This window comes from Heterocephalus glaber, unplaced genomic scaffold (genome assembly GCF_053883595.1).
Source record: "Heterocephalus glaber isolate CG9 unplaced genomic scaffold, H.glaber_assembly_v1.0 deba00000122, whole genome shotgun sequence".
Classification (NCBI taxonomy): domain Eukaryota; kingdom Metazoa; phylum Chordata; class Mammalia; order Rodentia; family Bathyergidae; genus Heterocephalus; species Heterocephalus glaber.
Window position 1 is genome coordinate 83,398,144 of NW_028258138.1, and position 21,460 is coordinate 83,419,603.

The following is a 21,460-nucleotide window of genomic DNA, read 5'->3' on the forward strand; positions in this document are numbered from 1 at the left end:
GATACCCAGCAGGGGAATAGCTCAGTCAAATGGGACTTCCAGTCCTAGTTCTCTGAGGTATCTCCATACTGAGTTCCGAAGTGGTTGCAGCAGTCTGCACTCCCACCAGCAGTGGAGCAGAGTTCCTCTTTCCCCACAGCCCCGCCAGCACTTGTTATTGGTTGATTTCATGATAGCAGCCATTCTTTCTGCGGTGAGGTGGAATCTCAGTGTTGTTTTCATTTGCATCTCTCGAATGACCAGTGATGTTGAACATTTTTTCATATGTTTATTTGCTCTTTCTATCTCTTTGTTTGAGAAATGTCTGTTCATTTCAGATGCCCATTTTTGCATTGGGTCTTTAAATTTGGGAGCTCTGATTTTTTTAAGTTCTTTATAGACTCTAGAGGAACAGCAGGTGAAAATTTTTTCCAGATTGTGGGTTGTCTCTTCACACTGTTGGTGGTTTCTCTTACTGTGGAGAAGCTTTTTAATAAGATGAGGTCCCACTTGTTGGTTGATTGTGCCAGTTCACGGGAAACTGAGGTTTTGTTCTTAAAATCTTTTCCTACACCAATATCTTCAAGAGTTCTACCTAACCTCTGTTCTAACCAGTTCAGTGTTTATATTTTGAGATTTAGACCTTTAATCCATTTTGATGTTAGTTTAGTGTATGGTGAGAAATGTTGGTCTAGTTTTAATCTTTGACAAATTGAAACCCTATTTTTCCAGCACCATTTATTAAAGAGGCTATCTTTCCTCCAGTGAGGGTGTTTGGCTCCTTTGTCAAAGATGAGGTGCCTGAGTGTGTCTGGAGTTGTTTCTACATCTTCTAATCTGTTCCACTGGTCCTCAGGTCTGTTTTCTTGCCAGTACCGTGCGGTTTTTATCACAGTAGATTTGTAGTATAGATTCAAATTGGGGATTGTGATACCCCCTGCCATGTCTCTGTTGCCTAGAGTTGCTTTTGCTATTCTAGGTCTCTTCTTGTTCCAAATGAATTTTTGGATTGTTTTCTCAAGGTCTATGAAGTATGCTGTGGGAATTTCAACTGGGATTGCATTAAATCTATATAGTAGTTTTGGAAGTATGACCATTTTCACTATGTTGATTCTTCCTACCCAGGAGGAAGTGATGTCTTTCCATTTTCTGATATCATCTTTAATCTCTCTTTCAGAGTGCTGTAGTTTTCACAGAAGAGGTCTTTGATTCCTTTTGTTAGGTTGATTCCTAGGTATTTCAGTTTTTTGGATGCTATTGTGAAAGGAATTGTGTGCCCTATTTCTGTCTCAGTGAGTCTGTTGTTCGTGTAGAAGAAAGCTATTGATGTTTGTGTGTTGACCTTGTATCCAGCTACTTTCTTCAATTTGGTTATTAAGTGTAGAAGACTTTTGGTGGAGTTCTTGGGGTCTTCTATGTAGACTATCATGTCATCTCCAAATAATGACAATTTGACTTCTTCATTTCCTATCTTTATTCCTTTAATTTCCTTCTCTTGTCTAATTGCTGTGGCTAATGTTTCCAAAACTATATTGAACAGGAGTGGGGATAGTGGACATTCTTGTCTTGTTCCTGATTTTAGTGTGAAGGATTTCCGTTTTTGACCATTCAGTATGATACTGGCTGTTGGTTTTACATAGATGGCTTTTATCAGATTGAGGTAGAAACCGTCGATTCCAATTTTTGTAGGGATTTTATCATAAATGCATGTTGGGCTTTGTCAAATGCATTTTCTGCATCTATTGAGATGATCATTTGGTTTTTGTCCTTGGGTTGATTAATATAGTGTATTACATTTATTGATTTGCATATGTTGAACCGTCCCTGCATCCCTGGGATGAATCCCATTTGGTCAGGGTTATGATCTTCTTGATAATCTTCTTCATTCCATTTACCAGTATCTTATTAAGGATTTTTGCATCTATGTTCATTAGTGAGATAGGCCATAGTGAGATAGTTCTTTTTTGGTTGAGTCTTTCTCTGCTTTGGGGATCAAGGCGATGCTAGCTTCCAGGAATGAATTCAGGAGTATTGCTGCCCTTTCAATTTCATTGAAGAGTTTAAACAGTAGTGGCAGTAGTTCCTCTCTAAATGTCTTGTAGAATTTGGCAGTGAAGCATCAGGACCTGGGCTTTTCTCAGTTGGTAAGTTTTGAATTACATTTTCAATTTAATTGATTGATATTGGGTTGTTTAGAATTTCTAGATCTTCTTGAACTTTAGTAATTGATACATATCTAGGAATCTGTCCATTTCTTCTCTGTTTTCCATCTTATTGGCCTATAGGTTCTCAAAGTAGGTATAGATGATCCTCTGGATTTCTGCTGGGTCCACTGTAATGTCATCCTTTTCATTCCTAATTCCATGAATTTGGGCCTTTTCTTTCCTTTTTCTGATAAGGTTGGCTAGGGGTTTGTCAATTTTGTTTTGGGGCCGGGGATTTAGCTCAGTGGTTTCGCCTCCTGCTGCGCAAGCGCAAGGACCCAAGTTCGATCCCCGGTACCAAAAAAAAAAAAAATATCTGAAATTTTGTTTATTCTTTCAAAGAACCACCTCTTGACTTAATTGATTTTTTGTATCGTTCTCTTAGTCTCCATTGCATTGATTTCTGCTCTGATCTTTATAATTTCCTCCCTTGTATGAGCTTTGAGTTTGTCCTGCTCTTCTTTTTGTAGAAGCTTGAGGTTCAGCATCAGGTTGTTTAGTTGGGGTCGCTCTGTTTTTCTAATATGAGTATTCACTGTTTGCTATTAATTTCCCTCGTAAGACTGTTTTCATTGTGTCCCATAGATTCTGATATATTGTATAGGTATTGTCATTGAATTGTAGGAACTGTCTGATTTCTTCTTTAATTTCTTTGTGATCCACTGGTTGTTCAGAAGTATACTGTTCACTTTACATGTGTTTATGAAATTCTTGTGGTTTCTTTTGTTATTGATCTCCAATTTCATTGCACTATGGTCTGATAATATACAGGGGATAACTTCAGTTCCTTTGCACTTAAACATGTTCTATGAGCAAGTATGTGGTCTCTTTTGGAGAATGACCAGTGTGCAGCTGAAAAGAATGTGTATTCTGATTTCGTGGGGTGGAACACTCTGCAAACATCTGTTAAGTTCCTTTGTTCAAGAGTTTGATTGAGCTCTAGTATTTTGTTGCTTATTTTTTGCCTAGTTGATCTATCTATTTGTGACAGTGGGGTATTGAGGTCCCCCACTACTATTGTATTACTACTTATTTGATTTTTCATGTATGTTAGTATTTGTTTTATATAATTGGGCGCACTAGTGTTTGGTGCATATATGTTCCTGATTGTCATCTCTTTCTCTTGGATTGTTCCCTTTACAAGAATGTAGTGTCCTTCTTTGCCTCTCTTAATCAGTGTTGGTGTGAAACCCACTTGGTCTGCAAAGAGGATACCTACTACTGCTTTTTTTTTGATTCCTGTCACATGGAGTACTGTTTTCCACCCTTTAACTTTCAGTGTATGAGTTTCTTTTTGAATTAAGTGTGTTTCTTTTATGCAACATATTGTTGGATCTTGCTTCTTGACCCATTCTGGCAGTCTATTTTCTTTGATTGGTGAATTCAGATCATCAACATTCATGGTTATAACTGATAAATATTGACTTATACTTGTCATAACTTTTACTTTTTGTTGGATTCTCCCACTTTGTGTTTAATTTCTTGTCCTGCGCAATGGATTCATTCTGCGGGGCTTCCTGGGGTTATGATCCTCGTCTTTTCCTAGGATATTGTCTAACATTTTTCAGAGTGCTGGTTTGGTATCCATGAAGTCCCTAAGGTGCTCTTTGTCATGAAAGTATCTTATTTCTCCATCCATTTTGAAAGACAGTTTTGCAGGGTACATCAGTCTGGGTTGGAGGTTGTTTTCCTTTAGGCCTTGAAATACATCACTCCAAGCTCTTCTTACTTTGAGGGTTTCTGTTGAGAAGTCCACTATGATTCTGATAGGCTTTCCTTTGTATGTGATTTATTCCTTTTCTCTAACTGCCTGTAGAATTTTGTTCTTCTGTTGGGTTTCTGGAATCTTAACTATTATATGCCTATGTGTAGGTTTTCTTGATCAAGGCTAATTTGGGTCCTACATGCCTCACTTATGTGTATGTCAAGTTCTTTTTCCCTGCTTGGGAAGTTTTCTGCCATCACTTCTTTGAACAGTTTTTTTATACCGTCTGTAGTCTCCTGTTTCTTCACTGACTCCAATCAGTCATTTTATTCTTCTTTGCACTGTCTAGCAGCTGCTGGATTGATTTCTCATGGTCCTTTACTATTTTAAAGAAATTTTTCTTTTCCTGGTCACTAATTGCAATCTTATTTTCTATATCTGAAAGTCTGTCCTCACATTGGTTCATTCTGCTTCATAAACTTTCAGTGGAGTTTTTCATCTCCTGGAAATCTGTTTGCATCTGTTTTATGGATTCCATTTGTTTCCTATGTTGGGATTCCATCATGTTCCTCAGCTCCTCTATTTTTTTATCTGTGTCCTCTGCAGATTTATTAATTATGTCTTGTACTATGGGCACAATCTCTGCTGTTATCTGAGAAATTATTTCTGATTCCATTTTTTCCACATCATCTTTTGTTGCCAGTTCAGGGGGTCCAGGTGGTTGAGTATCAGAGTGTTCCATCTCGTTTCCCTTTGGGGTTGGTTTAGGTGATCTGGAAGTCTGGTTTTGAGACTTGTCTACGTGTCTTCTTATTTCAAAGGGGGAGGGAATGTGTGTTGCTTGCACAGTTCACCTGCCTGGCACTGGGAGCAGTGGTATGGCGGACCAGAAGGTTTGGTATGAGTTTTTAACTGTAAAGGCACAGCTCTGACTTTGCTACCAGTACCTGGAAATCTTACTTAACTCTGGTACCTTAATATGAAGTATGGTATAAGCATATGTAATTTAAGGATACTTGCGAAGGCATGAAATACAAATTCATCTACCTGTGAGCACTCATGGCTTCAATTATAGCAGAACGCTTCATTCAATAAAGACCAAATGAGTCTGTTTTGCTATCTATCTAAACTGAGTGTAAGATCGTGTTTTGACTTTTTTTTCTAGGAAGGATTTAAAAGATGCCATCAATAATTTGGTAGAAGAAAAAAGACACAAGGTTTGCACAGCAGAGAAACTGGAAGAGTGTATCGATTTTTCCACAGAGTTGATTTTTGCTGAGGTACTAACTAGAACTAACCAGTTCCCCAACCAACATATTATGGTCATCTGTGGATAGGGGAGCACAATCTCCTGTTAAAATAGCTGCATACTTCTCTTTTCAAGTATTTTCTTTAGCAGTCTTATACAAATAGCAGTAAAAATTCTAGTAAGACTGAATTGAAAGAGTGAATCTTCAGTATCATGATACAAAATAGGAGAGCAGGAAATAGAGAGACCAAAGATACTAAGCACTGTCATCTCTCAATATCCACAGGGCCTTGGCTCCAGAACTCTCCCCAGAAACTAAAATGCAAGGATGCTCAAGTCCCTTGCACAAAGTGGTACCATGTATGATGTAACCTGTGCATGTCCTCAGCATACTTTAATCTTAGCAAATGTAAAATGTTGCTTTAGTATACTGTGTAGGTAAAAATGGTGAGCAAAAGAGTTATACATGTTCAGTATACCCAGTTTTAAAAAAGTATTTTCCATGTCCAGTTGGTTCAGTCCATAGATGTGGAACCCAAGGACATGAAGGACCCACTGCATGTAGATAACTGGCTAAATCCTGCATATTTCAGCTGAAGACTGTCCTGTCAAGTGTTCACAGTCAGTGAGACAGACATAATTTCATGTTGTTGATCTCTGAGTGTCACTACTCTTTACTGTGGAAATTTTAACTCAGTTGTCCAAATGTTTCCCCTCTTTCAATTTCTCAGAAACGTGGAGAACTCACAAGAGAGAATGTGAACCAGTGCATACTGGAGATGCTCATTGCGGCACCTGACACCATGTCTGTCACGGTGTACTTCATGCTGTTTCTCATTGCAGAGCACCCTGAAGTTGAAGAAGCAATCATGAAGGAAATCCAGACTATTATTGGTAAGATTTTATCAGCTCAACAGCAGAGCTTAAGAATAACTCTGAATGTCACCTCCTTTGTCCTCAGAATCTGATGTCAAATACAGAATCGTTCATTATTCACTTAGAGAAAAACAGAGCAAATTGTTGTCACACTTTGACTATGCCACATAGGTTGAGTGATAGTTCTGTGTTTATTTTACTTATAAAAATAAGCCTTGCTCATTGAAAACCTTCAAATATCAAGAGACGTACAAAGCAGAGTGACATTCCCCAGTGCTTTCTACTGTCCTTCCAGCCTCAGTCCCACCACAGGGGTAACCACTGCTCAATGTGTGCTGTGGATTCCACAGGATCATCTCCTTTGTGCACACAAACACAGATGTGTGGGTTTGTCTGTCTTATAAGAAGGTGGGATCATGTACAATGCTCTGCCGGCATCATCAGTCACAACTGGCTTTTGTGCATGCACCAGGAAAACATTTGTCATTTATAGTAGTGCTTCCAGGTTAGAAGCAGCCAGATCACAAATTAACTTCCAGGTGGTGGCAGCAGGAGGGGAAAAGGGTAACAGCAAAAACAGGTGAGGGATGGTTTTCCTTCTTTGCCCCACCAGGGATGCTGCCCCCTCATCTGCTGGGGAGTCAGCCTCTCATCTTCCATGTCCCCCTCCTTACAGCCCTCTGTGTCACCCCATGCCAACTCCTCAAAGAAACATGGCCCCAGTCATCAGATATCAGAATTGCCTTCGGGGAGAATGCAGAAGTCCTTTTAAGTGCTTTTTGTTTTTGTTTTTGCTTTGCACGGCTCAAGCTTAAATCAAAGATCATCATACAAGCTGGACTCCAGCTCTTTTTCGCTTTTCATTGAAGACAGGGTCTCGCTAAGTCACTAAGTTACCTGCACAGGGTTTGAACTTGTGAACCTCCTGCCTCAGCCTCCCAGAGTGCAGGGATTACAGTCCAGGCTTGTGCTACATTGTTTGTGCTTCTTGATGTTTCCAAGACCCTTCAGCACACCCCTGAAGGACGGAGAAACAGCACAACATTTGCACATGTCCTTGCTCCCTCCTGTGCTCAGCAGACAGATGAGGTCCCTGCACTTTAGCAAGTGCCTTTGGTCACTTTGATCCTTTTCCCTTCTGCCTCCCACCCCACTTAGCCACTCTCACTAGATCCTTGGTGCAAGAGCACCACATGGGGGGCAAGTCGGTTCCAATTCTGCAAAATCAGTGGCCCACTGAGAGTCCTCTGCAGCTCTGCCATGGTTGGTACTAATCCAATCCTCCTGACTGGCATCAACCCAGGCTTAAGAAGAGATGCCCATCAATACCAACCACCTCCCCAGACCTGTTGTGCAGCACCTATTTTGCGCTAGTGTGGGTGGATTCTTGTCACTCCACTGTAACTGGCTGCTCTTGATGAAACACAGAGGCACCATTGGTGACTTGTGTGGGCAATGACTGCACAGATCACCAGAGGAGAAAATTTTGCTGAAATGGACTAAACTGACCATGCTTCTCTGACTGCAGCAGCAGCCTGCCCCTGCTTCTCTGGGATGACTGTGGTACTGCTTTTCTCATGAGTCGAGAGAGGACATGAACATTCCTCAGATTTTTACAGCAGAAGACCAAAACTCACAGCCCTCAGAGCAGACAGATAAGGCGACTGTGTGGAGCACACTGTGTGTGTTTGACATGGATCGGTAGAGTGGTCGTCCCTCTTGAGGGGTGAGCGAACCCTCAGCATCAGCCTTTTGCTGCATGTGGGTCAGTGCTACCATATTTTCTGATTTTTTGTGAAATTTCAGCTTATCTGTGAAACTCCCCAGGTTTGAAGATTAACTGATTTCATAAGTGAATTTTAATAAAAATCCATGTGGCTCAAATATAGCATACTGGATTGTGGTTGCCAGGATGCACTGGAAGTATTGACATGATTTTCTTTTTTCAACCAAGAAAACTGTTCTGTGAAAGAAATAGGAGCCTTAAGGCCCACCAGATATCGAAACTAGCATTACCTTCCTTTTCCTTTTTAACTGTGTCCCCAGGTGAAAGAGACATAGAGATTGATGATATGCAGAAATTAAAAGTGGTGGAAAACTTCATCTATGAGAGCATGCGATACCAGCCTGTGGTGGCCTTGGTCATGCGCAAGGCCTTAGAAGATGATGTCATTGACGGCTACCCAGTGAAGAAAGGAACCAACATTATCCTGAATATTGGAAGAATGCATAGACTGGAGTTTTTCCCCAAGCCCAATGAATTTAGTCTTGAAAACTTTGAGAAGAATGTAAGAGTCCTTCCTTAAGATCCATTGTACTACTCCTGACAATGTCTGGTGTTAAATCCTTTCTCGTTCGGTGTGTTTGTACCTTGCACACTTTAAGCCTTTTACTGTTTCCCTTCTGCTGACTCCTGCTCCTTTCCCTAATTTGGAACATGGCACCATATTTGGCCTTGCAGACAGGATGATGGGTCTCCAGCTCTTGGAAATATCTAAATGGTGGCAATTGACTGGGTAAAAAGTGAAAAATCCAGGCCCTTTTTGGCCATGAGGTGTTTCATTGAACCTAGGTAATTTGCTTTTCCTTTAAGAAATCTCTTTGTCATCCTCATATGTAGCTGGAAGACCATCTCAGTAGAGGAAATCCTCTAGGCTGTAAGTGGGAATCAAGTGAGACCAAAAGATTGACTTTGTACACTCTGCCTTTGGTTCATGAAATGTCTCCATGTACAGTATGTCTCTTTCTAAATCGGACTAATAATTACAAGACATTCAGCTTTTTCTTTGTTTTTTTTATACTTTGAATTTTTATCTTTTCATTTTTATCTTTATTAGTTCATGCTTGTAGTACATAATAATCACATTCCTTGTAGCATGTTGGTACATGTTCATAACACTTATTAATTGTATTTACCTCCTCTTCTTCTCTCCTCCCTCCCCGCTTCATCTCACTTGCAAGCATTCTATCTCCCTGTTTGCTATTATCTTTTATTTTGTTCTTTATCTGTTGATTTCTCATGTAAGAAATCATGTGATTTTTATGCTTGTATCACTGAATTCACTTAAAATTATAGTTCCAGGTGCATCTATTTTCCTACAAATAACTCAAATGTATCTTTTTTTTATAATAGAGTAGTACTCCATTGTGTATAAGGACCACATTTTCTTTATCCATTCCTCTGTAGATGGGTGGCTTCCAAGATTTAGCTATTATGATTTGCGCTGCTATAAACATGGATGCATGTATCACTGCAATATGATGTTTTTAACTCTTTCAGGAAGATACCTGGAAATAGTTCAGCTGAACAGAATTTGTATTTTTATTTCTTAGAGGAATTTTCATACTGATTTCTGTAGTGGTTGTAGTAGTTTGCGTTCCCTCCAACAATGTATAGTATTTCCTCGAAAATAAGACTTATTATAGTTTTTTGCTCCTAAAGATACAATTAGGGTTATTTTCAGGGGATTTTGTATTTGCTCATTTTCAACAATCTACATTTATTCATGTACAAAATTCTATGTTTGTTCATATACCAAAATCTACATTTATTCAAAAAGAGTCATGCCATCTTCCAGAACATGGTCATAACTCTCCAATTCCTGAATTCCAGCCTGAATTTCTTGTGACTCCATTTTGTATAGAACACTGGTCCCAATCTCTTATGTCGACAATGCAGCTCTCCTTAAACAAACACTTTTTGTCCATGTAGCCTGCTTGTAGCACACTGGCAACACAGCTGTAAGTGATTTTATCCCAGGAATTCTGCACCCAAGTTATGACCTCTTGCAGGCTGAGCTTCACAGTTTCCATTAAATCCAGTGTTAATTGAAGACTTTAAGATTTACAGGAAAAATGATGACAGTTCAGAATGATGCTCCACACAAAAGCACACAAACAAAAATTGCAGGCATCAAAATTCAGAAAACTTTTCTTTTCTTTTTTTGTATATCCTTTTATTGGTACATTTTAGGTGTACAATATAATGAGATTCATCATTGGAGATATGCACCTTTACATACTCTCTTGGTTTTTGTTTTTCCCCCTTCCTCTGCCCTCCCTTCAACCCCTCCATGCCTCCCTATTAACAAAGTCTTTGTTTCCTTTTTCAGAAAATTTTTCTTTATGTCATACAAGGGCATGAAGTACACCATTACAACACATAGTGTATTAAATTATGAATATTCATATTAATCACAACCACATCCATTCATTATCAAGTTTGCACATGTTATTTGTTGATTGTGTCTGTACCCCAGTTGATCATTCAGCAGTAAGTCTTGAGTTCACCTGTTTACATAGGGGTTTACCTCTTGTCCAAAGGTGTCTGCTTGGATGCTCACAAATATTTAATTATAATTTATATTATCATTTATTTGAAGTATTAATGTCAATAATTTATTATTCAATTTATTTGTCATGTGTTGCAAATGACGTACTAAATATATCCGTCTGGCTGACATTTTAACTGAGGCTTATTTTGGGGGTAGAGCTTACATTATGAGATTTCTGAAAAACAATGCTATGGCATAATTTTCAGTTAGGTCTTATTTTGGGGAAAATATGGTAGAAGTGCCCCCTTAGCCTTGCCAGCATTTATTATTTGATTTCTTGACAATAACCATTCTTTCTAGAGTAAGATGGAATCTCAGTGTTATTTTAATTTACATTTCTGTAAAGGACAGACATGTTGACCATTTTTCATGCATTTATTGATCATTTGTATTTCTCTTAAAAAGTAACTATTTGTTACAGGTGCTCACTTTTTGATTGGGTCTTTTATTTTGGGGGGCCCATTTTTTGAGTTATTCATATAGTCTAGATATTAGTCCTCACTGGTAGAAACAGCTAGTAAAATTTTTTCCACTTCTGTAGCTTATTTCTTCACTCTGTTGGTTGTTTCCTTTGCTGTCCAGAAGATTTTTAATTTGATATGATCCTATTTGTTGATTCCTGCTGTTATTTCTTATGCAATTGGAGTTCTGTTCAGAAAGTCTTTGCCTACACCCATGACCTCAAGAGTTTTGAGAACCTGCCTTCCAGTAGGTTCATTGTTTCTGTTTTAATATTTATATCTTTGATCCAGCTTGATTTTAGTTTAGTACATGATGAAACATATGGGTCTAGATTCAATCTTCTATATGTGTATAGCCAGTTTTTCCAGCACCATTTGTCAAAAAGGCTATCTTTCCTCCAACATATCTTTCTGACACTTTGTCAAAGATCAGATGGTTGAATGTGCCTGAGTTTGTTTCTGCATCCTCTATTCTGTTCTACTGATTTATATCTGTTTCTATGCCAGTACAATGATGTATTAGGGTTTTCATCATGAATGGATGTTTGATTTTGTCAAAAGCTTTTCCTGCATCTATTGAGATGATCATGTGATTTTTGTCCTTGCTTCTGTTTATGTGCTGTATTACATTTATTAATTTATGTATGTGGAACCATTTGCATCCCTAGGATGAGCCTACTTGAACATGATGTATGATCTTTTCAGGATTTATTTTTTTTCCCGTTGTCCAATTATAAGTTTATTGGTACATTTTCGGTATAAAATAGTTACATTCGTCATTGGGATCTTGTACCTTTACATGAGTATCTTGGTTCTTATTTGTTTCCTCTTCCCTTGCCCTCCCTTTACCCCCTCCACCCCTCCCTATTTGCAAAGACCTTGTTTCCATTTTTTTTTCCTCTTCTCATATTTTTTTCCTTTCCCTTTTTTCCCTTCCCCTACCCCTCACAATTCCCCTGCTCTTTTAGACCTTTTCTTCCTGTTACACAATATCAGTTATACATTTTTAAATTACAATATTAAGATCTAGGAGACATTATCACAGATTTTACAGAATTTAAAAGGATATAGAAAGCATATTACTAAACTCTTTTTTGAAATAAATTTGACAACTTCTAAGAAGTACCTTGGAAGACAAATTAATGAAACTAACTCTGGAGGAAATATAAAATTTGAATAGCACCTATTAAAGAAAGTATATTACTAGCTTGAAAAACCTACCTATATGACAACAGTAGGCTCATATACATTTTAACTGATAAATTATATCAAACAAAGCAGAAAAAAGAGGGAACACTTCTCCCCTCATTTTAGGAACTCAACATTGTGCTAATCCTAAAATTGGATAAAGATAATAGAAGAAAAAAGTATGAACATAGATAGAAATTTGTTTAACAAAACAAACTATTGGAAGTCAGATCTAGCAGGATGTAGAAAGTGGTTTTGTTATAGGGATGGCAGTGTTGGTTCAGCATTGGAAGATCCACCCCCAAAAGTCATCATTTTAACAGAGGAAAGGAAAAAGCCATATGATCCTGTCACTAGTTGGAGAAAAAGTAGTGGACTAAATTCTACAGCTGTTCATGGTAAAAGCTATCAGGAGACTAGAAGTAGAACAGAAACTTCTCAACAGATTAAAGACATGTACTCCATACTTCCAGTGAGAATGCCTTATATGAATGGAGAAGATACAATGCTTTCTCCTTAAGGTGGGGAACAAGGGCAGATATGCTTACTCTTTATCTGTCCATTAAACTTTGAAACCTAGGCCCTACCAAAATAGTCTGGCAATAAAATGACACAACTAGGATAGCACTGGCATGGCAGAAGCAAAATCTTTATATGTAGATGAAATGATCATCTACAGAGAAAATACTAAGAAATCTCTAGGAGCCCCTAGAACTTGTACTTGAATTTAGCAGGATTAGAAAACACAAGGTATATATAAAAATTCAGGTCTGTGTATACTTGCTATAAATGAAGAATTGGATATTGAAATTTAAAAGTTATGTAGGAGTACAAAGGACCCAGAAAAGTTAAAAACAAAAACAAAAACAGTGTTGGAAGATGTTTAGAACCTAATTTTAAGACTTCTTCTAAAGCTACAGTAATCAAGGGAGTGTTGGTGTAAGGAAAGACATATAGATCATTTGAATAGAACAGAGAATCTAGAAATAGAACCACACATATATGGCCTACTGAGTTTTGAAAGATTATTTAACATTAGCATTTTATAGAATATAAACTCAACTCAAGAGCCGAGGAAGAGATAGTGTTTTCAGCAAATGGCACTAGAACACCTGGTATCTGTATATAAAAAATTAACCTCAACCCTTTTTTGCCATACATGAAAGTAACTTGAAGGGATCTATGAACCTAAATAAGAAAGCCTAAAAGTATAAAACTTTAAGAAGAAATTATAAGGGAAAATATTTATGAATTCAGGGTAGGCAAGAACTACCTAGGATACAAAAAACATGATGTATAAAAGAAAAAAATTGATAAATGAGATTCCATCAAAATTTAGAACTTTAAATGACATCATTAAAATGAAAAGTAGTCCTTAAACAGACCATATTTACAATGCATATAACCTATGACCAGAATATATAAACAACTCTTACAGCTCATTAATAGACAACCCAATTAAAATGTAGACATAAGAAGATGATAAATAGCCAGTATAGCAGAAGGAATGGTGTGGAACTCTAGAATCAGAAAAATACTAATCAATACAATAATAAGATTGAATTATACACTCATTAGGGAGATGAAGTCAAAAGTTTTAAAAGTCTTGTCATGACTTTTTCTTTTTGTTGGATTCTCCCCCTTTGCATTTAATTTGTCACGCCCAATGGATTCATTCTGCTGGGTTTCCTGGGGTTGTGATCCTCATTGCCTTTTCCTAGGGTATTGTCTAAAATTTTTTGGAGTGCCAGTTTGGTATTCATGAAGTTCCTGAGGTGCTCTTTATCATGAAAGTCTTATTTCTCCATCAATTTTGAAAGATAGTTTTGCAGGGTACATGAATGTGGGTTGGAGGCTGTTTTCCTTTAGGGCTTGAAATACACCACTCTAAGCTCTTCTTGCCTTGAGGGTTTGCATTGAGAAGTCTGCTGTGATTCTGATGGGCTTTCCTTTGTATGTGATTTGTTTCTTTTCTCTCACTGCTTGTAAAATTTTGTTCTTCTGTTGGATTCCTGGAATCCTAACTATTATATGCCTATGTGTAGATTTTTTTTGATTAAGGTTAGCTGGAGTCCTATATGCCTCACTTATCTGTATGTCAAGTTCTTTTCCCTTCCTTGAGAAGTTTTCTGCCATCACTTCTGTGAAGAGTTTTTTTTATGTCATCTGCACTCTCTCCTCTTTCTTCATTGACTCCAATCAGTCTTATGTTATTCTTCTTTGCATCGTCTAGCAGCTGCTGGATTGATTTCTTGTGTTTCCTTACAATTTTAAAGCAATTTTTCTTTTCCTCCTCACTAACTGCAGTCTTATCTTCTATATGTGAAATTCTATTCTCACATTGGTTCATTTTGCTGTGCAGACTTTTGATGGAGTTTTTAATCTCTTGGAAATCTGTTTGTATCTGTTTTATGGATTCTATTTGTTTCCTATGTTGGGATTCCATCATGTTCCTCAGATCCTCTATTTTTTAATGTGTCCTCTCTAGATTTATTAATCATGTCTTGCACCATGAGCAAAATCTTTGCTGTTATCTGAGTAATTATTTCTGATTTCATTTTTCCCAGATCCTCTTCTGTTGCTAGTTCAGAGAGTCCAGGTGATTGAGTATCAGATTGTTCCATCTCATTTCCCTTTGGGGTTGCTCTAGGTGATCCAGAAGTCTGTTTTTGAGACTTGTTTACGTGTCTTCTCATTTCCATGGGAGGGGGTGCTTCTGGAGCCCACGTGGCTCAGCTTCTCTGCCCTAGGAGCTTGGGATGGCAGCGGGGGAGCTTCCTTCTGGTTCTGAGACCAGCTCAGCTTCTCTGCCCTAGGAGCCTGTGATGGAGGCGGGGAGCTTCCTTCTGGGTGCTGGGACCGGCTGAGCTTCTCTGCCCTAGGAGCCTGGGATAGAGGCCTGTATGATCTTTTCAATGATTTGTTGTATTCTTGTTTTCAGTTATCTATTTGAGAACTTGTCCATCTATGATTAGTAAGGAGATTGGCCTGTGGCTTTCTTTTTCAGTTGAGCCTATGTCTGGTTTTTGGAATCAAGATAATGAATGCTAGCTTCCAAGAATAAATTGGTCAGTATGCCTTCCCTTTCCATTTCATTGAAGATTTTGAGAAAAAGTGGCATTAGATTTTCCCTGAAGTTCTTATAGAATCAGTTGTGAATCCATTCAATTCTGAGCTTTTCTTACTTGGTAGGTTTTTTTTTCATTACTGCCTCAATTTCATTGCCTTCTAGTGGATTATTCAAGCTTTTCATATCTTCTTTGCTTCATTTTGGTAATTTACAGGTATCTAGGAATCTATTTCTTCTGTATTCTTCAATATATTGGAGTACAGGTTTTTTTTGAAGTAGTGAATTATAAGCTTCTGAATCTTGGTGGTGTTCTTTGTAATTTCACCTTTTTCATTTCTTATTGCACTGATATAGGTATTTTCTTTCCCTTTTTTGGGGGGTAAGACTCGTTAAGAGTCTGTCAATTTTGATTATTCTTTGAAAGAACCAGCTCTTTGATTCAATGATTCTTTGTATCTTTTGTAGTCTTGATTTCATTAATCTCTGCTCTGATCTTTACAATTTCTGTCCTTGTACTAGCATTGGATTTGGATTTTTGTTTATCTAGGACTTTGGGCATACATCATTCAGTTATTTGGGCTTGCTCTGTTTTTCTGATGTGGGTATTTATAGTATAAACTTTCCTATTAGGCCTTTTTCAATTGTATCCAATAGGTACTCATATGTTGCACTGGAATTATCCTTTGAGTCTAGGAATTGTCTAAATTCTTCCTTGGTTTCTTCTGGGATCCATTGATTATTTAAAAGTATATTGCTGAACCTTCATGTGTCTGCATAGCTTCTATGGTTTCTTTTGCCACTGTAATCTAGTTTCTTTGAGCTTTGATCTGAAAATGTACATGGAATAATTTTGATTGTTTTGTATTTATTGAAGCCTGCTTCATGTGCTAGTGTGTGGTCTATTTTGGAGAATATTTGGTTCTCTGCTACTGAGAAGAATGTGTACTCTCTTGTTGGGTAGAATGCTCTGTAGATATTAAATCCATTGTTGGAAGGTATGGTTCAACACTGATATTTCTTTGTTGAGATCCTAATTGATATGTCTATTTGTGATAGTGGGGTACTGAGGTTCCTCACTATAACTGTATTGATGCTTATCTGATCTTTTAGATCCAGCAGAATTTTTTATGAAGTTGCATGCTCTGGTGTTTGGTGTATATATGTTTATGACAGTTGTCTCTTCCTGTTGAATTGTTCCTTAACCAATATGTGGTGTCCTTTGCCTCTTCTGAACAGTTTTGGCTTGAAGACCACTTTGCAATAGGATATCTACTCCTGCTTATTTTCAGGCTCACATTACATGGAATATTGTCCATTCTTTGATTTTTAGTCTTCAAATTTCTTTTTGGATTAAATGTGTTTCTTGTATATAACATAACATTCAGTTTCACATTTTCATCCAGTCTACCATTCTGTGTCTTTTGATTATGAAGTGGAGTTCATTCACAATGAGAGTTATTACTGGAAGGTATTGACTTATTCTTGTCATTGCATTATTTTCCTCTAGCTAATTCCTTCCCCCCCCCCCTCTTCTGCTTAACAACTTACCCTAACACATTCACTTTGCTGTATTTTTGGACATGGTTCACTCTACTGTCTCTTTCTAGAATATCCCTGACTATTTTTTGGAGTGCTGTTCTGGTGGTCTTGAATTTTCAACTTTTTTCTAACATTGATGAATATTGGAGATTGTGCCTCCATTATGTCAAGATTTAGGTGACAGTATTTTTAAGCCTAAGTGTCCTGTTTTTCTCTTCACCTCATTGTATGTTCAGACTAGAAACACAATATTAATCTGCTATGCTAATTTAGCCTGTTTCTACAGAGGCAATCCAGATAATGCCATGTATACCAACAAAAATATATGAGCAACTACTATATTCCAGGGATACTGTGAACATGACAAAAAGATGTGATACTCATTAATTTTCAGGATAACTAAAAATACTGTGGCACTGACAAGCCCACGTCTTGCCTGCATTTGTCCATTTTCATCAGGTTATTTAGCATGATATAAAAATAAACTTTGTCTTGGTGACTTCAAAGATGTCATACAACTGGCTGTTCTAAGAGCTGGCCTCGCTTCCTAACATTATTTGTAATAAGCTGATTTGCATCCCTTTACTGCAGCTCACCAAGAAACACAAAAGTGGAGCCTCTGAGGTTGGGGTCTGTATCACCAGAGGTTAATCTCTGGATGAGAAAAGTGCATATTTTGTCTGACTCCTTCATCTCAGTGAAGAGGTAGCATGGGTAGCTAAGACCTCAAAACTAACTGTTGTGGCTGACCAATGTCTTCAGAGTGAATCAGACACTGTATTGCGAGACTCTGGCCTTCCCCAGTGTGGTAATTCTTTCATCATTTTTCTAGGTTCCTTACAGGTATTTTCAGCCATTTGGCTTTGGGCCCCGTAGCTGTGCAGGAAAATACATAGCCATGGTGATGATGAAAGTCGTCCTGGTGACACTTCTGAGACGATTCCATGTGAAGACATCACAAGAAGGGTGTGTGGAAAGCATACAGAAAACAAATGACCTGGCCACACACCCAAATGAGATGGATGACCTGCCGAAAATGATTTTTACCCCAAGAAATTCAGAGAAGTGACTCAAACCCTAAAGAAGGCTGGTCAGTACCTAATCCGGAGCATGTCTCATCAGTTCACATAGGAACCATCATTGTTCAGGTGGTATCAACCTCACAGTGAACACTCTAGACCCAAGATGTTACATATGCCTACCACCTATGGCACGTCAGCATGACGATAACCTTCCTTCAACCTTCTACCCTTGTCCAAACCAGAGAACCCAGGTGCAAGAGAAAGGAGTTTGTGGGAGAAACGGTCAGTGAAAACAATGCAGCACTAAACGATAATCTCCACATGTGCTTAGGGAAGAAGAGGACATCAGCAAAACCTATGTGTTTCCTGCTGGATCTCCATTGCCCTCACCAATGTCTGAGCACTTGGGGCTAACATGCCTCCTGGGGTGGATGAAGGAGCTTCCATTTGTTTTTTGGTGGCCAGGATGGCAACATTCATATCCTCTGATTACTCAGAAATTCAGCATTTGACTTTTCCCAAGAGTTATGTCCAGTCACCTCATACGTGTCCACATGTGATCTTTCTGTGATAAAAGTCAAGTCCCTTTAGTCTCTCAATTCATGCCTCAAACGCTCGCCACTGCAAAAGTAGGTATAGATTTGGGTAACACAAGCAAACTTAGTGACAGCCAGAAAAAAACAAGACTAGGACTCTATATGCATTAGGGGAAAACAAAACACAATGTACTTCAAATTCAACAAAAATCCTTTTTGTGTTTGCACTGTTGCTTAGCTGCATTAGTGTGGCTAAGACATGGCTTTCGAGAGTGACATCACTCTTACATGGCCTCAGTGGTTTCAGGAGGCAAAGTCATGTAAATCCGTGTCTGCAGCTACAGCCCAGTATATTCTGCCTTCTAAGGAGTGCTGCTCTCTCTTGTTATCCTTCTCCCTTGACACTGTCTCCTACCCTTTCTTTCCATGGCCCCAAAAGTTATGGTCAAAAGATCAGTAGAACCCCTGCACATCATTTCTTAAATCCTACCTCTGATTTTTACAGATTTAACAAGTATTCAATCTATTCAATCATTGTATGTAGCCATGGATAAAATGGACACCTTGGAATTAGCTCTCTAGAAGGAAATCAATAAATGGGTTAATTTTCAAAAACCATTTTGCTTGTCTTATTTAGTCATTCTGAGTGCATTTACTGTATGTTACTTGAAGTTGAAAAACGCAACTCATTTAAAATGTTTAAATGTTTCCATTGAAACCCTGGGCATTGCATCCCCTCTGAACACTCTCCTCAGCCTGCTTCTTAGCAATAAGACAACAACTGAGCATAAAATGAGTTAAGCATTCTAAAACCTGAGCTTCTCTCTTTTCCAATTCATCTCCATCCTCATCTCTGCATGCTGCCTCTTTATAGTTACTGTCAAGATCAGTTGCAAATATACAGTCTTGCTTATAGACACTCTCAACTGATCCAGAAATCAAGTAAAAAACATGCAAGTGTTATTCAACTTCAAGGATGAGCACTGAGAAATAGGAAATAATGAATTATTTAATTATGTATACGATCTAGAGATACACAGAATATGCTGTGTACCTGAAGAGGTCTATAGTGAAGTCTAGAGAATCTTCTAAGTAATTTATACCCCTGAGAGAAAGGCCTGGATTTGAGAGGTAATGACTCCAAGCTAACTCACTTGAATATTATTAATGCACCATTTATATTGCCTTTGGCTGGAGCTGCATGATAAAGGAAAAGAGAATTTGCATCAGTTTCCTTCTGTAGACAAGGCCTATGTGTATACAGTGAAATGATGGGTCTAGGTAAATGTGTACACATAATGCAGACAAAAAAATCATATTGGTGGAAAACTGGGAGTTAGGTGGTAGGGGACATGGAGAGGACAGGAGGAAGACAAATGCTCCTTTGAATGGTCCAGCAAACTTTTCTAGAATCTATTCATCTGGGTAACTGTTGAAATTTTTACTCTTCTTGGCCTGTGTAGACAAATTTCAAGTTCCTTACACTTGCCCTAAAGATTTGAATTTCCTTTGGCTTTTCAGTAAGCTCATGAATGAATATTTGAAAATCAGAGTTTTGCATCCCTGTTAAGTACTTCACTATCATCTTTTGGCTTTTAAGTTCATGAAAGAATATTTGAAAATCAGAATTTTGCCTCACCATTAAGTACTTCACTATCATTCTAGAATGCACTGGAGATCATATTTTCATCAGTTCTCAAAGAAATGGGATAAGAAAATTGCTGGACCTTCCTCTGCTCCTGTATGTTTTGGGCTCTGGAGCACTCTCTGTGACCTGAACTTGTAAAGAAACTTGCTAAATTGACCTTGGTAATGAGTCAAATGCAATTTGTGACACTTACACAATCATTTCATTTAACTCTCCAAACAAGACTATTTCCCCACTTTATAGAATTACAAATTTTTCAAATATTTTTATTCCTTCTATCTACTAAGTAGTTTCCCTCTCCTACCTACACATACTCCAACATATGGAGCCAATATCTTAGATTCTGCTGTCAAACTCCTCCCTCAATTTTTTTTTTTAATCTAACCAGGAGTGGTGGTACACCCCTATAAGACTAGCACTCTGGCAGGCTAAGGCAGGAAGATCAAAACATCAAGGCTAGCTTGGACAGCTTAGCAAGAACCTGCTCAAAATGAATTTTTAAAACTTATAAAAAGACTGGGGATGTAACTCGGTGCAAAGACCCTGGATTCAACTCCTAATACTGCTAAGTATATTAAGAAATTTAATCTGCTAAATTTATATGCCTAAATTATACACCACAGCAAAGGTTCAAAATGTTGTTTTCCCCTCCAATGGACATTTTTTATTTTCTAGGGAACTGAACAAAAGAAATATAGGCATCAGAAAGCTAACTAGTGAAAAGGAAGAAGGATGGAAAGAGGATGGTACCTGTCAGGCTTTTTTTGTTTGTTTGTTTTGGTACCAGGGATCGAACTCGGGACCTTACACTTGTGAGGCAGGCGGCAGCACCACTGAGCTAGATTTTGCCAGGTATTCCTAAAATGATACTTCCCACATCACACACATGTGAAGCTGGGTGTACCTATGCAGAGGTGTTTAGGTGACAAGTGTTCCCAAAAGAGAATATCCAGTGGGATGATCAGGCTGGCTGTAAGTGGAATCTGTGGGAGAAAAAGAGAATGACACACCTACAGGCATTTAAGTTCAACATTCTGAAAACACAGTGCCAGGTACACCACCAAGGTCCTTGACTTGAACTGAGCTTGTGCTTTACAGGCTCTCCTATCAATCTATTTTGGACCCAATGCTCTGTTTGTACCTCAACCCACTCACCCAGTGCTGAAAGCAGACAAGTTCCCACTGTGGTGATACAGAAACTGAAGCACAAAGAGGCTGAGCATTTTGTCTAAAGTGGGAGGCACAGCACTTCCCCAGAAAGCCAAGACCAGGAGCTGCTTCATTTCACCTGACTTTGGTTCTCTTCATAACTCTGCATATCCTCAAGATTATTTAGATGCCCTTTCACCAATCCAAATCTCAGGAGACTCATCTGTAAGTATGGACTGCACCACAGGACCTCGATGGTCATTTCCAATGCATTCATTAAAGTACCATTTTGACTCACAAGCATAACACTACTTTCTATCTAAGCCCTAATAGCAAATTTAGTGTACATGATACTATAACTGTTAGGTCAAAATGTAACTTGGTCACTGAAGGGTCACTTAGGCATCCATTGCACACCAACTGGTACAGGACAAGCTCCCAAACACAACTGTCTATAGCCCTAACTTATTGATGGAGAATAAGGATGTTCATGGAACACA

At 38.2% G+C, this 21,460-nt stretch overlaps 1 protein-coding gene across 1 annotated transcript in view; it reads left to right on the top strand.

Moving 5' to 3' along the window:
* Window positions 1-18,771, top strand: part of LOC101709897 (aromatase-like) — a 42,199-nt gene extending 23,428 nt beyond the window's left edge. The window contains exons 6-9 of the mRNA XM_087180686.1: window positions 5,054-5,168; window positions 5,869-6,031; window positions 8,060-8,301; window positions 17,438-18,771. Of these exons, the coding sequence (XP_087036812.1) occupies window positions 5,054-5,168; window positions 5,869-6,031; window positions 8,060-8,301; window positions 17,438-17,674 (757 nt within the window). The 3' untranslated portion in view covers window positions 17,675-18,771. The remainder of the gene's footprint in view (window positions 1-5,053; window positions 5,169-5,868; window positions 6,032-8,059; window positions 8,302-17,437) is intronic.
* The last annotated feature ends 2,689 nt before the right edge of the window (window positions 18,772-21,460 follow it).